The sequence below is a fragment of the Centropristis striata genome, chromosome 10 (genome assembly GCF_030273125.1).
Source record: "Centropristis striata isolate RG_2023a ecotype Rhode Island chromosome 10, C.striata_1.0, whole genome shotgun sequence".
NCBI classification, from domain to species: Eukaryota; Metazoa; Chordata; class Actinopteri; order Perciformes; family Serranidae; genus Centropristis; species Centropristis striata.
In genome coordinates this window covers 5,102,984-5,125,179 of record NC_081526.1, presented here as the reverse complement: position 1 = coordinate 5,125,179, position 22,196 = coordinate 5,102,984, and the positions used below count along the sequence as shown (strand labels likewise).

General features: G+C 39.0%; 1 protein-coding gene across 1 annotated transcript in view; it reads right to left on the bottom strand.

Moving 5' to 3' along the window:
- Positions 1-577: 577 nt before the first annotated feature.
- Positions 578-22,196, bottom strand: part of vwc2l (von Willebrand factor C domain containing 2 like) — a 53,184-nt gene continuing 31,565 nt past the window's right edge. Inside the window, exons 4-5 of the mRNA XM_059343154.1 lie at positions 14,349-14,478; positions 578-2,751 (exon numbers count right to left, since the gene is read on the bottom strand). Coding sequence (XP_059199137.1) covers positions 2,600-2,751; positions 14,349-14,478 — 282 coding nt within the window. The 3' untranslated portion in view covers positions 578-2,599. The remainder of the gene's footprint in view (positions 2,752-14,348; positions 14,479-22,196) is intronic.

Genomic DNA, 22,196 nt, shown 5'->3' with positions numbered 1-22,196 from the left:
TTGTGGAATATTTGTTTTATTAGCCATGTAAACAGCCTAGTAGGATCGTTGTCTTTTTCAGAAAAAGGGCAAAAAAACAGAATATCCTGTGCATGTGAACGTAATCACTAATGTCACATTGTCTTTTAAATCAAGCTGCCTTTCTACTCATATCTGCCATCATCTATTACATTGACTTCTAACACCAAAAAACAACTGTATTTCTCGATCTATCTGTGAATTAAATCCTGCTCTTTTAGCTGTGATTGAACTGAATAGGTCCTTGCCCTTGTCCTCCCAATACTCAACCCACTCATTCACCCTGCTGGCTGAAACAGGAATGTCGAAGGGTAAAACAATAACCAGTTTTGGGTAATACATAACATTAAACCATTGCACCGAGGAGTGCAGAAGTAGCACTTTAAAGCAGTCTGAGCTGTTCGTAGTGTGAAGCCAAAGGCCATGCTTTGTGAATGTTATCTGGAAGAGTAGCAGTAAGGCATCAGTGGTAGCAGCGATGCCTCCCAGCCCTGGCAGGCACACTCACTTCTGTCTTTGCTACCCAGTAAAGTAATTCCAATATATTTTTGGATACATGTGCAGGCTGAATAATTATTTGGCATCTAAAGTAATTAAGATGAATGAAGCTCTTTTATTAATCCTAAAACGTCGGGAGCGCCGAGGCTGTGATTGATAAACCGTTGATGTCAGTTTTGTTTTATGAGTCTGCAGACCTCAAGCCAGATAGATGAGGACTGTCTTTGCACATTGAGAGACACTAAATCACTGTAGCTTAATGATGAAAATGACCCGAGCTCCATTGTTGCACCTAGGATTGAACTCCACCCACACGCTTTCAGTCCTGCGATTCCCCCGGCAACCGTAGCTATAGAATATGCAGCAGACTTTTGCACACTGAGATTTTTCCAAAAATTAGTTTTAGTGCCTTTTTAAGGTAATATACCTCTTTAGTTATCGCTCTTTATCCTATGTTCATTTCTGTCTCATTACAGAGTGCTGGGAGCTGCTATTAAGCAGGCCATCCATCACCACCCAGGAATAGGGTCTAAAAGGTTAACGGGAACGGATTTTCTGGAAATGGAAAAAATTCTAGTGATGAATGGCACGAGCGTACTGGAATTCACCTTTGAATTAATGACTGGTATTTATCATCTCAAAAATATCGTGTTTTGGGCCTTGGTTGGGTGCTTTTTCTTTCAGACTGGACCACTTTAGGACCGCTCTGGACTAGGAAAATATCAAGGCAACACATCAAATTGTCTTTAGAGTCCTCACGCTGCACAGGAAGAGCCTTTCTAAAATATCTGCTAAGGGAGGAGCTGAAAATCTATTACACAATCTGCAGCAGAGGGATAATGTAACAGCTTTGTATCTTAACAAGCTTTATAGGTTTAAGTGCTTCACTGGGTGCAGATCAACATACTGTGGCAATGAGATTCTGAATGAATGGCGTGCTTGTGAATGCTCACATGGACAATGTGCATGTGAACGCTGCTTAAAAGCATTTAGACATATGCAGATTCCCTCCTTTTGTCTGCTGGTTCTGGTGGAGTGTGCCCAGCATGCAGGCTGCTGCAGCGCCAAGCACCCAGCTGGATGATTTATCACAGAATACTCCTTGATTAAGGGAAATTAAAGCAGGCTGCTCTTGGCTCGCTAATTGCTTTGATAACAAGTTCAAGCAGTTAGTTAGCGGGAATATTTTGGAGGATATGGACCTCTGAGAGAAAACAATAACGACAATTAAGCCGGAAGAGGCTGCCCAAAGTTGTTGTTTTGATGCAGTGTTGCAGAATTCTACATTTTCCCTTCTCTCAGTTAATTTCCACCACTTTTTTTCCTCCCTTTCCTAATTCTACAGCACCAACTTCCTCCTCTCCTCCCTGTGCTGCTTCTATACAGCGACATGACTCAAAACAACGGCACGTCGATCAATAAAATCAGCATTTTGGGGATTTATAGCGGTTTATAAAATTGACAGTAGCATCATCTAAGTGTTAGAGGTGAGTTCCTGCCATAGCGATAAAAAGTCTTATGAAGACACAAACATTTATGTGTAATGTGCATCTTGTAAACAAGCTCTTAAGAGTGAAGTCGTGAAACTCAAGCACACCTTTGCAGTGCTTTCATCGGTGTCAAAAAAAAAAAAAAAAAAAGCGCCGTTAAGTGTGCTTACGGTTTGTTTTCCTGCTGTTGGAATATTACAACACCTGCGTGATTGTGACAGACGAGTACAACAAGCAGATGACATATACGTACGGAAATCAACATGAGCAATTCAACATTGCCGATGGGTTAGGAAAGAGTTCAAGGAGCTTAGAAACCTCTTTGTGTGAGAGAGAGCAGCAAGTCAAGCAAGTCAACTTCTGAAAATATATAGGACGATTAAAACCGGAGGGTGGAAACAGCCTTGAGACAAGTTCCGTCTTCTTCTCGCCGGCTAGATTTGTGTTTGTGTGAAGCTTGTGAGAAGCATCTCTCGGATGCTACGCTGTCTCAGGTTGCTTAGGAATTTGTGCTCCTGCCCTGTCAATCATACAAAATGGTGCAGTAGGCAGGGCCTTGCCTGAGCTTTTCCACCGTCCCCTGTGGAGTCTCTCTATGACAACGTCTGGCCGTTGAGGCATTCCCGCCGCAAGCACTGCGCCGGCTTCCACCAGTCTCCGTTGTGGCAGCGGCAGATGGTGCAGTCGTCCACCTTTACTTCAATTCCGGCTGGGATGATCGTTGTTCCAGCAAAGCAATTTGGACCTGCCGCATGGGAAAGGGGGAGAAAGACAGGAAAGAAGGAATGAGAACGACAAGAAATGGATGTGGCTCTCCGGAGGGTTTCTCTTTTTTTTTTTCGGAGGGGTGGTGGAGTGATGCATAGAGCTGCAGGGAGTTAGGGGAGTCAGAGCACACGTACAGATCTTTTCACGGGCATGCACCGATGGGCTTGTTTTTGCAACACTAAAGCGCTTTTGTTAGTCTCCCCTTCTCCCTCGACATGGAGCGCTTTGCATCCTAATGCGCTGCGAGCAGAGAAGCCTGCCAGGCGCTGGCTTGGCAGTACAGAGAGGCTGAAGTACAGAGAGAGACAGAAGAAGAAGAGAGAGAGAAAGCTGCTTTGAGAGGCAGCAGGGAGGATGGTGTTAATCACTTCAGTCTGTATGAAAAGGCCACAGAACTCCTTAGCAATTCCTTACATGGTTTCCCTCCACACACACACTCACACACTCTGCCTGCACTGACTTCCAAAACAATAAAGATTAATTTTGACATCTGATTTATCCTTAAAACACTGTAGGATCTACTAGTGTGGATTCCTTTTTGTTGATACATTCCTTTCATTGTGAAACTTGTTTGACTGTGTACCAGTGGAGCACCTCATCCTCCTGGATCTGATCATCTCAGCAGATAGAGACACAACCTGGGTGTATTTTAGGATCTGTACTCGAGGAAGCTGGAAAAAAAAACGCTCTTACCTTTTGTGTGAATGCAGTGCAATGATTATTGGTAAACACCATATGAGATTATTAGATCTAATTTGTGTCTGTGTGTGCCTCGGGTGGGTTTTCAGGCGGTGTATCTCTTCCTCTGCTTCTTGAGAGAGAGCGGGGCCAGAAGGTGCCGGGAAATCTTCCCAGTTTTAATCATTTAGATGAAGCAATCAGCAGCTCAATTGGTGTGACGGTGACTTTGGATTGCTCTCAGCATTCAGCTCCGTAAAATCTGCTAGATTCAAGAGTCTACGAGCAGTCGTAAAAAACTCATATGTCTCATAACTCTAGGAGACACAGTAGCTTTCACGGCTAATTTTCATGGACATCTTAGTGTCCCGGTGAATTTGATTTAGTGCAGGCTAGCTTAAAGATGGCAATGTAAATGTGAAACTGTATGGTTAGTTGACCTGGAGAGCCTATAGTTACACAGGGTACGTTTGGGGATACGGGCCAGCTGCATGCAAATCGGTACAATTACTCAGCTCGGGCACAGCACACATAGACCTTTTTCATGGAAGACATTCTGACATGTCACAGTAGGAAAGGAGCAGGTGTCATAATTAAAATTAATGATGGCGGTGTTTCATTTAGCTGCTTTGATTTCAGGGTTTCTGGTACTGTGCATGCTGACTCACTGTCAAACTGTCACGGAGCCATTGTTAATGTTATTAGGAACACCTATGCTTTTCCTGGCTGTCAAAATATCTGGTGTGAAAAAGGCCTATTAGTGTTTTTTTTTATTTTTATGATAATGGAACTAAGGAACTCGAAGCACACAGTGGAGGTTAAGGGACAGATCATGGTCTTGGTTAAATACTGAAATTCTCATCGACCCAAAGCCTGAGACAGGTCACACTGACTTTATCAATATTTAATCAAGACCGTGACTTTAAGGTAACCTTAACCAAGCCGTTTATTAGCCTAAAATAAGTGCTGGAAGAATAATTCAGATCCTTGAATTCAGAAGATTTCCCAATAAAACACTAAAAAGGTTTTAGAGTAAAATTATCCCTGTCAGTGTTTTACTATGTTACAGAATGTTTTGGATTGACTACAACTGTTTAACTCTCTATGGTACACATTATTATTTATTTATTTTATTATTATTATTTTTTTCTTAACGAATAAACAAAAAAGAACAGTGGATTACTTATTAGGAGCCACAATATGAAAACAAGACACTAAAACACAATTCTAGACAACAAAGACTCAGAAACATATTTACAAATTAGACACAAATGTAAACACAAATAACATACAAAGAATGATATAAAGGACAACCACAACAACAACAACAATGAAAATGACGATACACCAGTACAAAGCCACACGGCGAAAACAGACAAACAAACAAACAAACAAACAAAACAAAATATGGTACGCATTATGATGCCAGATAGGAAAAAAAATGTTTGGAGTGTTTTTTTCTTGTAAATTAGACGAAATAAACATAATCTGCAGAAATTGTATAATTCTTTTTTTATATAAGTTTTTCTGGTTTGTTGCAACATTGTACCATAACGGTGCACAAGTAAAAAATAAAGTTTTTAAAGTTAATTTTAACATAATTTATTTCATAAAAGTTTAAATGATTCAGTAGCTTCAACAGGGTACAATACATAACATTTTAAATTTAATAACATTATTAAAGGAACTTTTTTTTAACTGGTTTCTTGTCTGAATGTTGCCTGTAGGCAACATTGTACCCATTGAAATAATGAGGATTTTTTTCCAGATGGAAAAGGGCCAGGAAATTACATTTTGAGTGATTTTTTTGTGGCGCAAAATGGCAAAGCTGTTTCCTTTGGAAAAGTCTGCAGAATAGGGTTTCAATATGGCCTCCTGGAGGTCATGTGACAGATTAAAGCATTGCTATTGGTTCCCTATACCCTTCCCTCTTTTTAAAAGTTTTGCATCACTCAAAAACATGCATTGTAGAAATTTGACAGTCCTTTAAATGGTGTTGGGTAGTGAAATCTACAATAATGCATCATATTCTGTAACATCATCATGTTTGTAGCTTCGCTGTCCTATAAGAATGGGGTGTTTTCAGCTTTTTAAAGGTATTTTTTCAGCTAATCCAAGAAAGTTTTTTAATATAAAGATTTTATTTAGATTAAGAAGTATGACAATTTTCTAAACCCAAATAGATACATGGATGCACAGTTTTCACAGTGAAGAAAGGGTAAGTATCTGAAAAATAACTAAAGCTGTCAGACAAGTGTAGTGCAGTGAAAAGTATCATTTTACCTCTGAAAGGTCCCATATTGCAAAAGGTGATATTTCCATTTATATTCCATTAAAAAGCAGCTATAGGCGCTATATAAATGCTGCCAAAGTATCAAGACCCTCAATCAACAGCGAAATGCTTTCAGACGTATACAGGAACTGCCTTTTAACGAGCTGCGAGGACTTCTGGAAGGTTGTTTTGTTACAATTATACTATAAAAAAGGTAGAAAGTGCCTCTTCAAAACCGTGGCAGTCATTTCCTGCCTGCAATTATGGTGCAGAGACGCAGATATGAGCAGTGGTGGAAATAGTATTCAGATCTCTAACCAATAATTAAATTATGATAACCAATAACTGCCTTTCACTGGGTTGGTTTTCTCTGTACTCTTCACATCATTGTAAATGAGGGGTTGCCCTCAATGATTCCTCGAGAATTAAATAAAGGATTAATTAAGTAAAAGTACTTAAATCACAATGTGAAATTACTCCACTACAGTAAAAGTCCTGCATTCAAACTTACTGAAGTAAAAGTACAAAACAATCAGCATCAAAATGTACTTAAAGTATAAAAAGTAAAAGTACTCATGCAGAATAGACCCACTCAGATGATTTTATATATTCTAAATATATGATTGGATGATTATTATCGATGCATTATGTAAGCATACAAGCATTATATTATTAATATACTGTTATGGGGTTTAATTAACCTGAAAAGTAACTCAAGCTGTCAGCTAAATGTAGTGGAGTAAAAGTACAAAATTTGCCTCTAAATGTAGTGGAGTAGAAGTATAAAGTTGCATAAAACAGAAATACTCAAGTAAAGTACAACTAGACTAAGTACAACACAACGTCAGCAGCTGATCATAAACAAAGCAGCATGGCTAATTATGCTAGGCGTCTCCTCTGATCATAAACATCCTGATCATGTATTAACTGGCATCGCTAACTGTGCACAGAGCTAACTGTTAGCCTATTATCAATTTGCAGACTGGACGCTAAGGGGTTAACATCCCCTCCAGATCCAGCTGCAGCTGTGAGAGACTGCTGCAGGAGGACTGTGCCACTTCCACTCGCTCTTACTCTTCTTAACGAGCCGCCGGCCCCCTCGGCTCGTTAAGAAGAGCCGCGGGCCCCAGCAGCTCATTAAGAAGAGTAAGAACGAGTCTCCAAAAGTCTCCAATAACAACAGAAAAAGTTGCTTGATTTGTCACTAGTCGCTTTTTTGAAAAATAGGGGTCTGAAAGGTTGCTAAATATAGCAACAAAGTTGCTAAGTTGGCAACACAGCTTCGCCAGCTTTTACAAATGGTGCAGGTTGTTGTAGCATCTAGTATTACGTCACATTCTGCTTAGCGTTCTATCCAATCAGCAACCAGGCTTTTTTCAGGGGAGAAAAACAACCCTGCTCTTCTACAGGGGCAAAAAAAGTCCGGACAAAAGACCGCTCAGGACGGCTCATATTCAAATTAGGGACGTTTCGGCGAGTGAGACCTGCCTTATTCCGGGTATTGGACTGTAGTGGAAACACTCTTAGTGTATTTATTTACATTGCACTGCTGCATAAAGATAGGCAAACAGCTTTGGCCTTCAATATTTCAAAAGCCTTTGCTTCAGATGTCCAAGGTAATGGTTCAATCTCCTGCAGTGTTTATGAGTGAAAATAAGGGGCAGGAGGCCATAAACATCCGTGTGACACCAACCAAAGGAGGTGCTGGCTGCCTCCTACCATCCTTCGCCTATGCAGAGATGAGTCCTACGCTCTACTCGGACCTGATAAAACCCCTTTGATCTGAGCTTAGAGGAGACATTGAGATCGCCTGCCAAGTCTTAACTCTCATTGATCTGCCTCTGGACAGCTGGCACAGGTTACAGGACAAACTCAGTAGAGGTTGATGAGGGAAGAGGGTGACTGGTTCTGGCTGCCAAGTGTGATTGTTTATAGCCAGATAGACTTGGAGCCACAAGGACACAGTTTCAGCTACCTGTCAGCGTCCGAAGGACACACAGTCACCCGTCCCGAGATCGGGATCGATTCATGGCCAATAAAATTCAGTGAAGTTAGAAAATGTTTGTCCTGTGTCAAAACTGTCTCAGCACATCATACTTTCCCCGACTGCAGCTGAAGCAGTGAATGCATATTATGTCTCATTACAGCCTATTTGGCTCAAATACGGTTATAGCTTTTGCCTAGAGGTGAGGAATGTTTCCATAAAAACTCACCTGCCAAAAACCTCTAATTCACCCCCATAAAAAAACTACCTGCAGTTTATCCAAAGGATACGTCTGTCTGAATATGTTAGCAGCTCTATGACTTTGCTGCTGTATGATATGTCTGTTAAAAACTCACAATGACAGTCTTCAGACAGATAAGCAGATCTATAAATGGTTTAATCCTATCGCTGCCCATTTTCACACTGCTTCCAGGGGGCGCAAAAACATTTCTGTCCATTAATTTCAATGTAAAATGAGAAAACTTCTCACTTGATTTATTACCTCAGAATTTTTTTTTTTAGAACAACTCTATGGTCTCAATCACTACTAAAAAATCTTCAAGACAATTTGATGTTAACAGTGTAAATAATGGTTCAATTTAGAAGAAAATAGAAGATAAAGAATCATATGATTTGGGGCGGGGCTACCTTTGACTGACAGGTCACTAACAGCGGTTAGGTCTCATAACTTTGACCCTTTAACTGTATTTTCACTTATTGACAGTTTATTTGAATGTTTTGTTCAGTGTTTGGTTGGACTAACAGAAACGCCAAGGAGTCGCTGGTCATTTTTCTGAGGTCAGTAACATACATTTTGCTTTTTGTTTTTTGCCAAAACTAACATCCCAGTTAATGCTCCAGTTAATCAAAAACCTGTAATTCACTCCCATAAAAAAAAACTACCTGCAGTTTATCCAAAGGATAGGTCTGTCTGAATATGTTAGCAGCTCTATGACTTTGCTGCTGTATGATATGTCTGTTAAAAACTCACAATGACAGATGAGCAGATCTATAAATGATTTAATCCTATCGCTGCCCATTTTCACACTGCTTCCAGGGGGCGCAAAAACATTTCTGTCCATTCATTTCAATGCAAAATGAGAAAACTTCTCACTTGATTTATTACCTCATATTTTTTTTTTAGGACAACACTATGGTCTCAATCACTAGTAAAAAAACTTCAAGACAATTTGATGTTAACAGTGTAAATAATGGTTCAATTTAGAAGAAAATAGAAGATAAAGAATCATATGATTTGGGGCGGGGCTACTTTTGATTGACAGGTCACTAACAGTGGTTAGGTCTCATAACTTTGACCCTTTTACTGTATTTTCACATAATGACAGTAAAACCATTGTTTTTATATGTAAGTCTTTCCAATGTACATACAAAAGTTTTAACATGCATTTAAAAAAATAATAAAAACGAGCCAATAATCCTCATTGATCTCATTGACAAGTAAAGAACACCGTTGCACTACATATTGATTGAAATGGTTAGTAATGGAGTTATTAATGAAATATAAACAATGTTTCTTGGGATTTCGTTTTGGACACTTTTGGATAGTTTATAAGAACGTTTTGTTCATTAAATGACTTGTTCAGCATTTAGTTGGACTAACAGAAACTCCAAGGAGTCGCTGCTCCTTTTTCTGAGGTCAGTAACATACATTTTGCTTTTGTTTTTTGCCAAAACTAACATTCCAGTTCATCAAAAAACTCTAATACACCCCCATAAAAAAAAACTACCTGCAGTTTATCCAAAGGATACGTGTGTCTGAGTATGTTAGCAGCTCTATGACTTTGCTGCTGTATGATATGTCTGTTAAAAACTCCCAGTGACAGTCTTCAGACAGATAAGCAGATCTATAAATGGTTTAATCCTATCGTAGTGAGGAAACGCTGCCCATTTTTTCACACTGCTTCCCATTATCATTTTCTTCATGAGAATTATATAATTACATGTATCCCCTGATAAATTTATAGTATATAATTCACGGTGAAGATTAGAGCTGAATCAGTCAGACTCAATGAACGTGGCTCTCAGAGATAAGCACTCCCACTGCTGACTTTTCTAATGTGCTGTCTTCAGCTCTCTGTTGCTGTTTTCAGACAGAAACGGCGAGAAGCAGGCGAGCTGAAAAGCCACATGGAAAGCTTTGACAAATGACTGGCAGACATTTGTATTGATTGGGTGGTTTGCTGGTCAAAAAAACGTCCACACATTTCAGAAAAGATTTAGGTGGAAGCAGTTTTTAGATGCAAAAATGTATTTAGTACATACAATTAGTGCTTTTAATCAAAATATAATTGCCATCAACCCTTTTGAAATAAGCTCACTAATCAAGCACATTAACCTTATTTTAACCCCAGTATCAATACATATTTAAACCTCCAAAACCCTAATCATTAATTAATTGGAGTTAATTAACCGTGTGCAAAACCTCAATAACATTTCAGCCCAGTTGGTCAGCCTTTAAAAATTCTGATCGGTTTTAAAATTTAAACAACCCCAAAGCTTTTTCTTTCACTATCTGAAAGTGAGTGGGTTCAGTCAGACCTTTCTCCTCTGCTGGAACAATGCTAATGCAGTGTGGGGATACTACTACTGAACTTCCTACGCAGCAGTTTTTCTCTGCAGATGCAACAGCCGCTTCCACCAAAACACTGTGTGTGATGCGAGGAACCCTGCAGACATACAGTAATCCATAAACAGTATGCTTCTTCTGCTCTGGAACATGACAGGAACATGAATAATCTCTAAAACATGTTTGTGAAGATCAAACACTTTCATAAGAAAAGAAAAAAAAAGGTTAACACCTGTCAATTAAAGTAACTTTTTCTGCTTTCAATGTGTGCAATACTTGGGTTTATGGTCCATCAGCTTCAGCTAGTTTTAGTGCCAATTAGCACATGTTAGCATGCTAACATGCTAAACTAAGAAGATGAAAATGGTACACATCTTACCTGCATAAAATCAGAATTTCAGCATTGTCATTGCGAGCATGTTAGCATGCTAACATTGTCATTTAGCTCAAAGCACTGGAAAGGCTGCCAACTCTTTTCATTAATAATTAACAGCTGTAAAAACCTGTGTTTAATGATTCTGATTAGTCTGCAGCTAAACTAGCACATCCTCATACCTAAATGACAGATGGGTCATTTTCCAATCTCTCCCAAAATTATTTTATATGATCGTTGCATTAAATGTTGTGTAACTGTTGCAGTTAACAGTAAACATGTGACCATTCTATTTAGCAGTAGGGATGGAGAACTGGTTTCAAATTATCCCCTCTATAGACATTGTATGACTTTTAGTTTATCAATTCCTTTTGTCTTTTTGGTATGTCCTTTTTGTATTGATAGCATTGCAGCATTTGTAGCCTTCTTCCTTCCTTTTAAAAAAATCTCTCCATTACTGTAATTTCCCCCTGTTTTTTCACCATTTTACATATAGGGTCAGTATAAAAAGAGGATAACATAGACAGAAAACCAAGAAGTCATAGATTATTGTAAAGTTTTGACTGTAATCTATCTACCAGTCACATTTTCATCAAACTGAGGACAATCTGATGTTAATAGTTCAAATAATGGCCCCATTTAGAAGAAAATAGAAGATAAAGAATCATATGATTTGGGGTGGGGCTACCTTTGATTGACAGGTTGCTAACAAGGCGAGCCACGGCAATGTGTCAATAAAGTTATATATAACGTTATATAGATATAAAAAAGTACGTTTAGCAGTTTGGTCTCATAACTTTGACCCTTTCACTGAATTTTCACTGAATGACAGTTTATCTGAACGTTTTGTTCATTAAATGTCTTGTTCAGCGTTTGGTTGGACTAACAGACACTCCAAGGAGTCGCTGCTCAGTTTTCTGAGATCAGTAACGAACATTTTGTTTTTGTTTTTGCCAAAACTAACAACCAGTTAATGCTCCAGTTAATGCTAACATGAATCAGTCAGGTTGAGGAGTAGAGAGGCTGTAGTCAGTGATCAGATCCCTCTCGCTCCCGTATCGGAAACAAGATGGCGACGAGTCTAACGTGAACTCGATGCTTCCAATGAGCCACAAACCAACGGGTTACGTCCATTATTTATATACAGTCTTAGCCGTAATAGGCTGCCTGCACAAATGACCCATACAGCCTGTTCTGGAGGAAGAGGACAGTCTTGGTTTAACAGACCAAACTATAAACTGATTCTAGTCATGCCTGTGTCTTATAATCACTCCCTAGTGAGAGAACACAGTGACATTTTGAAAGGCTTGTGCTTCTTTCACATAATGACTAGAAACCAAACACTTGCAGCAGGTAAAGTAAAAGACCAATGTGTAACTGTCTTCCACTGATTGCATGTCTAACCGGAGCACATAAGTGGATGTCTTCCTTTCACAGGCTGCTGTCCTTTGGCCAAAAATGAGAGCTAAACAGCATTCTTCATTGTGCTCTCCCTACAGCCCTCAGCGCCCATAGAGATTTAACTGGCTGCCAGAGCCTCACCAGGAACCCTTGGGGAGCCTAGAAACGGCAGGCCTACCCTGAAATGCCAAGGGTGTCACTGTGTCCTGTCAGCCAGGATTAGCTCTCTCCTAGCAGCTTCTGCAGCCTTGTTAGTGTGGGTGTTTGTATGTGTATGTGTGTGTTGAAATAAGAGAAAGAAAGGAAGGGGGATAAAGAGGAAATGAGAGAAAGTGTGAAAGAAACTGTGGGTAGTTGTGGTGAAATAGCCATTTAGCATCCGCCTCGAACAAAATTCCTCTCATCACATTTATAGGTCAACCGTTGCTTGAGAGAAAAAGAAAGAAAATATATCAGGATATTTGTTTTGCCTTTCAGCGGAGATACTCATGAACATTTTCTCTATTTCTGGTGTCACACTAAACATTATGAGGAGGCCGAATGCAATAACAAGACGTATAATCATGAGAGAACGGTCTTGTTTATCACGTCTTCTTTTGAGTTCAGAAAAACTTTCTTTGCCTTTTGAGCTTTATTTTTCTTGAAACGATCTGAAGCTTGTATTTGAGTTGCAAAATAACAATATTTGATTAGAGAATTCAACATGTTGTGGCTGCATTTAACCCTCTAAGACCTGTTGGCACTCCTAGTCAACATTAGTCTTTAGGAGCTGGAAACAAGTAAACGTCCTTTTTTATATCTATATAACTTTATTGACACGTTGCCATGGATACGGATTGTTCTGCTTCTCTCCTGATGATGTCTCGCCTTGTTAGTGACCTGTCAATCAAAGGTAGCCCCGCCCCAAATCATACGATTCTTTATCTTCTATTTTCTACTAAATGGGGCCATTATTTGCACTATTAACATCAGATTGTCTTGAAGAAGATTTTTACTAGTGATTGAGACCATAGTGTTGTCCTGAAAAACATTTCTGAGGTAATAAATCAAGTGATAGGTTTTCTCATTTTGCATTGAAATGAATGGGCAGATTTTTTTTTGCAGCTAAACGTAGCGCTCTTGCTGGAATTTTGGTTAGAATGCAGCTTAAGGCACTTCCTGGTTTGCCTCCCTGCTCAGACCCGGAGGTTGCCGCCTGGGCATGACTAAAAACCTGAGACTCTTGTGGATTCAATGATGTTAATCCTTACAGAAGGATTCAATTGTAGTGAGATAATTTCTATTTAAATCTCATAAAACTTCACAATAACAAACTAGAGACCTGGAGCATTCAGTGGATGGATAGTGTGGAATTTCTATGGGAATGTCTAGTAATTGTCAATAATTGTCTAATTATCAACAATAATAATAATTCTTGCAGAAATCTCCAAAATGTCAAATGTTTTTTTATACCAAACAGCATGGATTTTTCTATGCTGTTCTTTGAGGTCTTGGTCTTGAAGGATTTTTTTAATAATCAATCCTCGAATGGTCAAAAATAACGACACTTAAATGAGCATGGAAATTGCAATCAAACAGTATATTTCCATCATCATTTTCTGAGCCCTTATACACTCTAAACTTTCAAAACTTGACCAAAAAACAATGCTTTTTTCTTATTTTTTTGTCAGTTTTTGTCGTTTTTTGCAGTGTACTGTTAATCTCCCCCTTAAAATAACCTGTCCTCCCAAAAAAAAACAAACTAAGAGTTGGTCTGTAGGAGTCAAAATGATCCACATGCTCTCTTTTCTGTCGGTTCTCCAGTCAGGATCACTCTGCAGATGAACAGTTACTGTACTTTAGTCATAAAGCTCCATCTGTCCCTCAGGATTGGTGCTGGCGAAGGGAAATCTCCCACCTCGCCTTGTAAATAGCCAATGAACCATTGGAATCCTATAATTCTAATTTAGGGATTGGCTGCGTGTGACAAGGGCGTCGGGGCACCGGGAGATAAAAGGCCCTCCGAGGACCCATTAGTCCCTCCTACCATGCCTTTAATCAATGGGCTAATGTTTACTCTGCTTAGTGTGTCATTTATAATTAAAACTAGTACTGCTCATTAGTGTCCAACGGGCCCAAGGTAATAATTTTAATTCATAAAACATCAATTACATCCTCATCCTCTAAAGGCGCGGCCATCAAATGGCGATACCACAGATAAACTCGCCGTCATTGGTTTAATGAAAATTTAATGAGTTCTGAGGAGTGTGTGGTGAATTCCAGAGGAGATGAGTGTTTACCGTTTTTACAGATGGGGCAGCATTGCTCCGGCTCGTACACAGGGTTGACACACTCTGGGACGGCGCAGTCGGACACCACACAGTGCACCTCATTATTTGGTTCGCAGCGGCACCATTCACAGGGTGACGGCTGTGGGCAGAAGGAGGAGAAACCGACAATCTGGGTTAGATGATTCACTATTCTGCCCTACCAAGCAAAAAGCAAAAAGGCAGTAACTGCATTTTTGGTCAAAAATTATCATTATTATCATTTTCATGATATTCAAGGCATCCTTTGTTATGTGACAAAACATCTTATCTCAAATGTGTGTCGTTTTGGAAAAAAAATGGTAGTCGTTTTGTACAGAAACTGGAAAAAGCCCTAGTGAAACAAAGCAAGAGTACAGTAACATCCATTACTGTATTCTTGTTGTGTTTTACCTAACAAAAACAGATACTGCACCATATTTAAAAAACAAATATAAAGACATCATCTTCACAAAGTACAGACATTTAGAAAAGCCTCTGTAACATGGACATACTGACATGTTAATAACATAATACTAACTATCCAAGTCAAATTGATCTGTTAAGGGGTAGGACTAGATCAGTTTTTTTACTTCCTCCTACCCCCTTTCGAGCATGTAGAAAGTGCTTGCTTTTTTGTTTTGTTTTTTATTTATTCATCTATTAATATTTCAACTTGTTTTTTTATTGCTTGCATGTTCGAAATAAAGACAATCAATATTTGTCAAAAAAATCACAAGACATCACAAGAGTTTTGAAAAGCCTTAGAAACGCAAAATTATTTTGCTTTGCTCTGTTGAATTGGAGTTTAACTTGCCTATATTGCTTCAAAGAGAAGTTGTTTTGCATTTCTTTTAACATTAATGTGATTTGTAGTTATAGCAGATACTACATTACAGATACAGAAACACCCCCAGACACACAATAATATAATACTCACACATAATAATGTGGTCCTACTCAAAATAAGTTGTCCCCATTTGGGCCTTGATACAGCTTAGCAATGTGAGACTTTAAGCAGCCGTTTCAGCACCAGAACAGCTGCCGGGTGGAAAATATTGACCTAAAATGGTCAAATTAGTTTTGGGTTTTGGTACAGTGGCCCCTGCTGTGGCCCCTGTGTCAAATTAATAATAAAATGATCAATTTATAACAATGAACGACAGAACAATTCTCACCTATTTTTTGTTCGAACAATATGTCATTGTACACAAAAGGAACCCATAATGTGTACATTGTATAATAGTTTAATTGTGCAATAAAAGCTAAATATAAAGATCATTCTCACTGTACTGCACTTTCAAAATAAAAAAAAGTAATCGTGCACAAAAATGAGAAATGTCATTGTCGTACAAAAATAATTGTTAATGTTGGTGAGTCTCAGTGTTTCAATCAATGTAGTTCTTCCAAATATGAGACTTTTAGCTAAAATAAAGGTTTTGAATGCTTAAATATCAATTTTTAATGTGGCCCTCTGATTAAACACTGGCTCCTCCTTGGCCCCCACAGTAAAATTGGTCTGTAACCGCCACTGGTTTGGTATATCCATGTTCAGGAAAATAAATGGTTCCAATTATTTCAAATACAGTGTATCTAACACACCCAGAGCCCAAGTTGTGGCAAAATAGTTTTTGGAGAATCAATACTGCCTTTTTCCTTGGTATGGTGCCACGTTTTTGGTAAGTAATACAAAGCAAGAATACAGTAACTGCAAAATAGGGGTAAAATATAAAATTAAATATGAGCATTGATATGTACAAAAAATAAGCTAATATAAAGTAAAAAAACAGCCACATGTCCAATAATCTACCTACAACTACTTGATTGGATTACAGGATAACTTTAAAGTCATTTTTCTCAGTTCTGCACTCTGCGTAGTTACTGCCTTTTTGCTTTGTAGGGCAGTATTGTGGTGTAAATGTACCACCCCTCTGAGTGAGAAGAGTGGATTAAAAACCAAGTCGAAGTTCCTTTTAGTTTTCTTTATTATCAATCAATCAGAACACTGCCTGAATACAGCGGAGGAGAACTTTGTCAATTTCGAGGCTGCTGAATGAAAAGTGTCCCGAGTCCAATGGAGCCTTCAGTTCTCTCTTTTCTGTCTGTGTGTAAAATAATTTTATTAAAATGTTCCAGCCCATACATGTGTACGTCTTCCCGGGCACGAGCACCTTAAAAGGATGCAATCTATGAACCTGGTCTCACAGGAATCCGTGGAATAGCCACGGAATCACTCAAATTTCCGTGAAACTGACACGGATTTCGCTACAATGCAAGTTAATGACAGTCATATCCCGTGGCTATTCCATGGATATTTGTTCCTATTGGTTTGTTCCAAGTCACGTGACTTTCAAGGTCCCGGCGGTCAGAACAAAAAACATGGCGTACTGTTCTCTCATTTTTAGTGAAAAAAATCAATATTTTGACTTAGTTTCTGCATAAAAATGGATTTTGATCACATTTCTAGCAATAAATATATGTTTTATCTTCTATATATTCACTCAGTGAATGTACATAATCACTTTGTATGTTGGAATAGCCACGGGATATGACTGTGAGACCAGGTTGGTCTTTTGCTTGTATTTCCGGTCCCTGGCACTTTAGACTTTGTTAATTAAAATAAAATGAAAAATCAGACTGATAGCCAAGTTTGCGTGGAGAAAAAGGAGCCATGCATGTGATGTAAGGACAGACTGAAAGATACTAAACAGAGACAGAAATTAATGCATAGGAAGTTGACAAATTTGAACCAAAATCTCCTGGACTTCAGAGGTTTAAAAGCAGAGAAACAGAACACTGTTTATTATACCAGGACACTAACCAGTTAAAAACATTTCCACACAGAAATGTAGACACTTTTCCAGCTCTTTTTATTTCCTGACTTTTCACTTTTTGCTGCTTTTTATAAACATCATATCTGAGAGGTGGTTTCACATCCTAACTTTTAATCCCACTGGACAGTTGTCTGACATATCAGGAAGTAGATATGTCACAGTTGAGACAGGTTTATATATTTTCTATGACAAGGAGAATTATAGGAGGTGAAACAGTCTAGTCTTGTCTCGTCTCTGCTCCGATCCTCGGAGATCTCCTTCTTCATATAAATAGCTTTAAGTTAAGAGAGAATATGGCCACAATCAGAGAATGGGTTTTGCATTCAATTTCCTTTCTACTGCCCCTCGCTTTCCATCTTTTAATTTTGCTCATATTCAATTTGTGGCTGCAGTGCATCCAGACTGCTATAAATTCCAATAAAAATAGAAGCCTGGCCACTTCCCACTTTGTGCCACTTAATGCATCCTGGCAAAAGTGGCGGATAAAAGTCGCTTTAAAGCATACAGTATTACCACAGCCCTTTCACTTATCTCTGCACAAAACTGGATTATGAACAGTGGGGCTGTTGTTGCGGATGTTGCTATAATTCGATTGTGGAATAGAAAAAACGGTCTGGGACTATAATGTAGTTTGCCGATAGTTGAATGGCAAAACAATCACTAATTTCACAACACAAGGATCAGCGTTTAAAGGAATAGTTCAATATTTTAGGACAAAGACTTTGTTGCTTTCTTGTGGAGAGATAGATGAGAAGTTTGATACCACGCTTTATCTTATTTTATTATTTTGTCTGTAAAATGATATGTAGCTGTTTAGGTTTAGGTTTATTTTTATTTGCACAGTTAGAATTACATAAAATGACCAAGATAACATATAGTGTAAAGTGCAGGGAGAGGCAGAAAACCCATTCTTCTAAATTTTATTATTATTATTTGAACTATTAACATAATTTTACTATTGATTGAGACCATAGTGTTGTCCTAAAAAAATTCTGAGGTAATAAATCAAGTGAGAAGTTTTCTCATTTTGCATTGAAATTAATGCACAGAAATGTTTTTGCAGCCACACTAAGCGCCCCCTGCTGGAATTTTCAGTAGAATGCAGCTTAAGGCACTTCCTGGTTTGCCTCCCTGCTCAGACCCGGAGGTTGTCGCCTGTATTTGACATACTGACAAGACATTGGTATTCAATTTCCTCATGTAACACCCCAGTAGGAAAGTAAGTCCATGCTTTTTCCTTTAAAAATGTATGCAGTGCAGACCAATAGTAAGGCACATGATTAGTCACCTAAATGTATTCATGAGTGCTCACAAAGTAGCTGGTTTAGAATATAAATTCATATGCATTAAATCGATGTGAAAATGCGTGGACTTCAAAGGGATACCTCACCCCGTTTATTATGACTCATCTAAGCCATTTTGTTCGGTTTTGGTTGCTTTTCTCCGAATAAATTGACCTACCAACCTACCAAAAAAACGAAACAAAACAAAAAAAAAATCAATATTTTATCAAATGTAAAAGGCAAAAGGGTTATCGAATATATCATGGAGTCAGTGATAGAGCAGACCCAGAGCAGAGAGACTGTTTACTGCGATGAGCAGAAAGAAAATCTAATATGATGAACAGTTGACCTTTCGTGATTTGGAAACAGTTTGTATTTTTCCACTCCATGTAATTGCATTACAGTTCATTTTCCGGTCAAGAGAGTTTGTACAGATAAAGTCAAGTGAGAGGCAGCAGCACAGAGAGCTGCATCGCGCTGATTTACATGTTGCAGAGGTGGTAAGATAAGCCTCTGAACTGTTTCCTGAGGGAGGCAGCAGCAGAATGCAGCAAAATACTAAATATCATCAACACCACTTTATAGACTCCCTTATTAGTTATTTTTGGTGATTTTAGTTAAAGTCTGCTACAGGCTCTGTTTGTTGAGATGCATAAGCCTCATAAAACTGACCTTGTGAATAATTTATGAACTTGTTTCTTTGTTTATGAAGACAGTGTGAGATGAATATAACAATAACAGCGTTTTTAATTGGGAAATAGCAGCACAGGAGCAAGAAACTGGTCGGTAGTAATCAGGTAGAGCACACACTCTGATAAAGGTGGAACATGCTGTAGTGTATTTTCTGCTACAGATTTATATTTCTCTAATACTAAAAAGTTCTGCTCTGTTAAAAGGCCTCAGTATGAACATTTGTTCAGAACAGCCAGAGTCTTCAGATAAAACTGGTTCCAACCAGAATAATGACCATTAAAATTTGGGAGTTGTCAGACAGAAAAGGCATTGGAATTTGAATAGAAACAAGTATAGATTGCAACACACAGGAATCCGTGAAATAGCCACGGATTCGCTTAACTCAAAATCTGTGGAATAGCCACGGAATCACTCAAATTTCCGTGAAACTGACACGGATTTCGCTACAATGCAAGTTAATGACAGTCATATCCCGTGGCTATTCCAACATACAAAGTGATTATGTACATTCACTGAGTGAATATTTAGAAAATAAAACATATATTTCTCGCTAGAAATGTGATCAAAATCCATTTTTATGCAGAAACTAAGTCAAAATATTGATTTTTTTCACAAACAATTAGAGAACTGTCCACCAAAAATATCCATGGAATAGCCACGGGATATGCTACAATGCAAGTTAATGACAGTCATATCTTGTGGCTATTCCATGGATATTTGTTCCTATTGGTTTGTTCCAAGTCACGTGACTTTCAAGGTCCTGGCGGTCAGAACAAAAAACATGGTGGACAGTTCTCTCATTTTTAGTGAAAACTATTTATTTTATTTTTTTTTAACTATTTTGACTTAGTTTCTGCATAAAAATGGATTTTGATCACATTTCTAGCGAGAAATATATGTTTTATTTTCTAAATATTCACTCAGTGAATGCACATAATCACTTTGTATGTTGGAATAGCCACGGGATATGACTGTCATTAACTTGCATTGTAGTGAAATCCGTGTCAGTTTCACAGAAATTTGAGTGATTCCGTGACTATTCCACGGATTTTGAGTTAAGCGAATCCGTGGCTATTTCACAGATACACACAAAAACAGCAGAAAAAATAATAAATAATAAAACTACAAAACAGTCTATTTGCATGTAAATTAAAAATAGTAATAGTTTTCATTGTAGAAAGAAAATTCACATTTTAAAAATGGTCTAGAAACATAAATGGCACACTGTGAAAGCTCCTATGATTGAACTTTCAACTGACTTTCTCAGCTTGTCTACATATCATATATAAATAAAGTTATTACTGTAAATAAAACGTGTATTTTCAATAAACAGATGGACTCCAGAGGGTTAACAGATTCTCGCTCTTAGTGCTGTTAATGATGATGGATTTCATCTGCTCTGTTGCATATTTGAGAGCTGCTCCCTGATGTAAAACACGTCTTTCCTTTTTTTCTGATGTAGCTGCAATGACATAATAAGAGCTTTTAAGAAATGCACATATAGATGTAACCTGAACATCTATATCTCGACTCTGTGCTCATTAGAAATTCTTGTCAGAATTTTTTCCCCGTATCTCACCGACACAAGTAGTTGACACCGGTGCGCTCATGTAAATAAACCAGAGGAAAAATATTTTCTTTGGCAGAGTTAAACATCCTTACAGCTATCTTCCCCTCTGTCAGTCGGAGCGCTCATACAGAAACGTACCAATTACACAGCAAGATATTGTCTCATACATATGTAAGATGCAATACATTTTGTCAAGCTGACAGACTTAATCTGCGGGGGCTGGCAAGGTGGGACTCAGGGTCAGCAGCGGAGCCTGCAGGGCCGTGTCTGACACATCCAATCACGATTCACCACGTCGTGACTACATATTAGGTTTATGATTCTGCGTTCGGGAAAATTCGGCTTCTTCAACAGTAATTGAACATATAAAGCTCACTTAGCCTTGTTTGGTTTATCAGCTTTCTGAAGTTGAGTGAAGATGATGTTCCTTAACCTTGGAGCAACATATAAAATCAATTACACCTTACTTTAAACTGACACAGGCAGCAGTAGAAACCCAGTAAGGTAATAGGTAATAAACGGGGAATTGAAGCGACAGCACTCTGCATTATAATGCTTCATAGTGTGTGTTGGTTACAGTCTAAACCCACTTAGTGTGTACACTTACATTCTTTTAGTGGTTTTGTAGGATCCTGGTTGTGTTTTTGCATGTAAACGTCATATCCTGGTTTCAGAAACCAGAGTAAATGAGAAGTAAAGAAGGAGATACTGAGATGGATTCTAAGATCCTCCCAAAGTCTGACAATAACGAGGAGGAGACTCACATCCTGAACCAGAACTACTTTATTCCCTTCGAGGTCATCCCTATGTTCCCCGGGTCCTATGTTCCAGGGACCTATGTTCCCAGGGTCCTATGTTCCCCGGGACCTATGTTCCCGGGACCTATGTTCCCCGCGTCCCATGTTCCCCGGGTCCTATGTTCCAGGGACCTATGTTCCCGGGACCTATGTTCCCGGGACCTATGTTCCCCGGCACCTATGTTCCAGGGACCTATGTTCCCCGGGTCCTATGTTCCCCGGGTCCTATGTTCCCCGGGTCCTATGTTCCCCGGGTCCTATGTTCCCTGGGTCCTATGTTCCCTGGGTCCTATGTTCCCCAGGCCCTATGTTCCCCAGGTCCTATGTTCCCCGGGACCTATGTTCCCCGCGTCCTATGTTCCCCGGGTCCTATGTTCCCCGGGTCCTATGTTCCAGGGACCTATGTTCCAGGGACCTATGTTCCCCGGGTCCTATGTTCCCCGGCACCTATGTTCCAGGGACCTATGTTCCCCGGCACCTATGTTCCAGGGACCTATGTTCCCTGGGTCCTATGTTCCCCGGGACTTATGTTCCCCGCGTCCTATGTTCCCCGGGTCCTATGTTCCAGGGACCTATGTTCCCGGGACCTATGTTCCCCGGCACCTATGTTCCAGGGACCTATGTTCCCCGGGTCCTATGTTCCCTGGGTCCTATGTTCCCTGGGT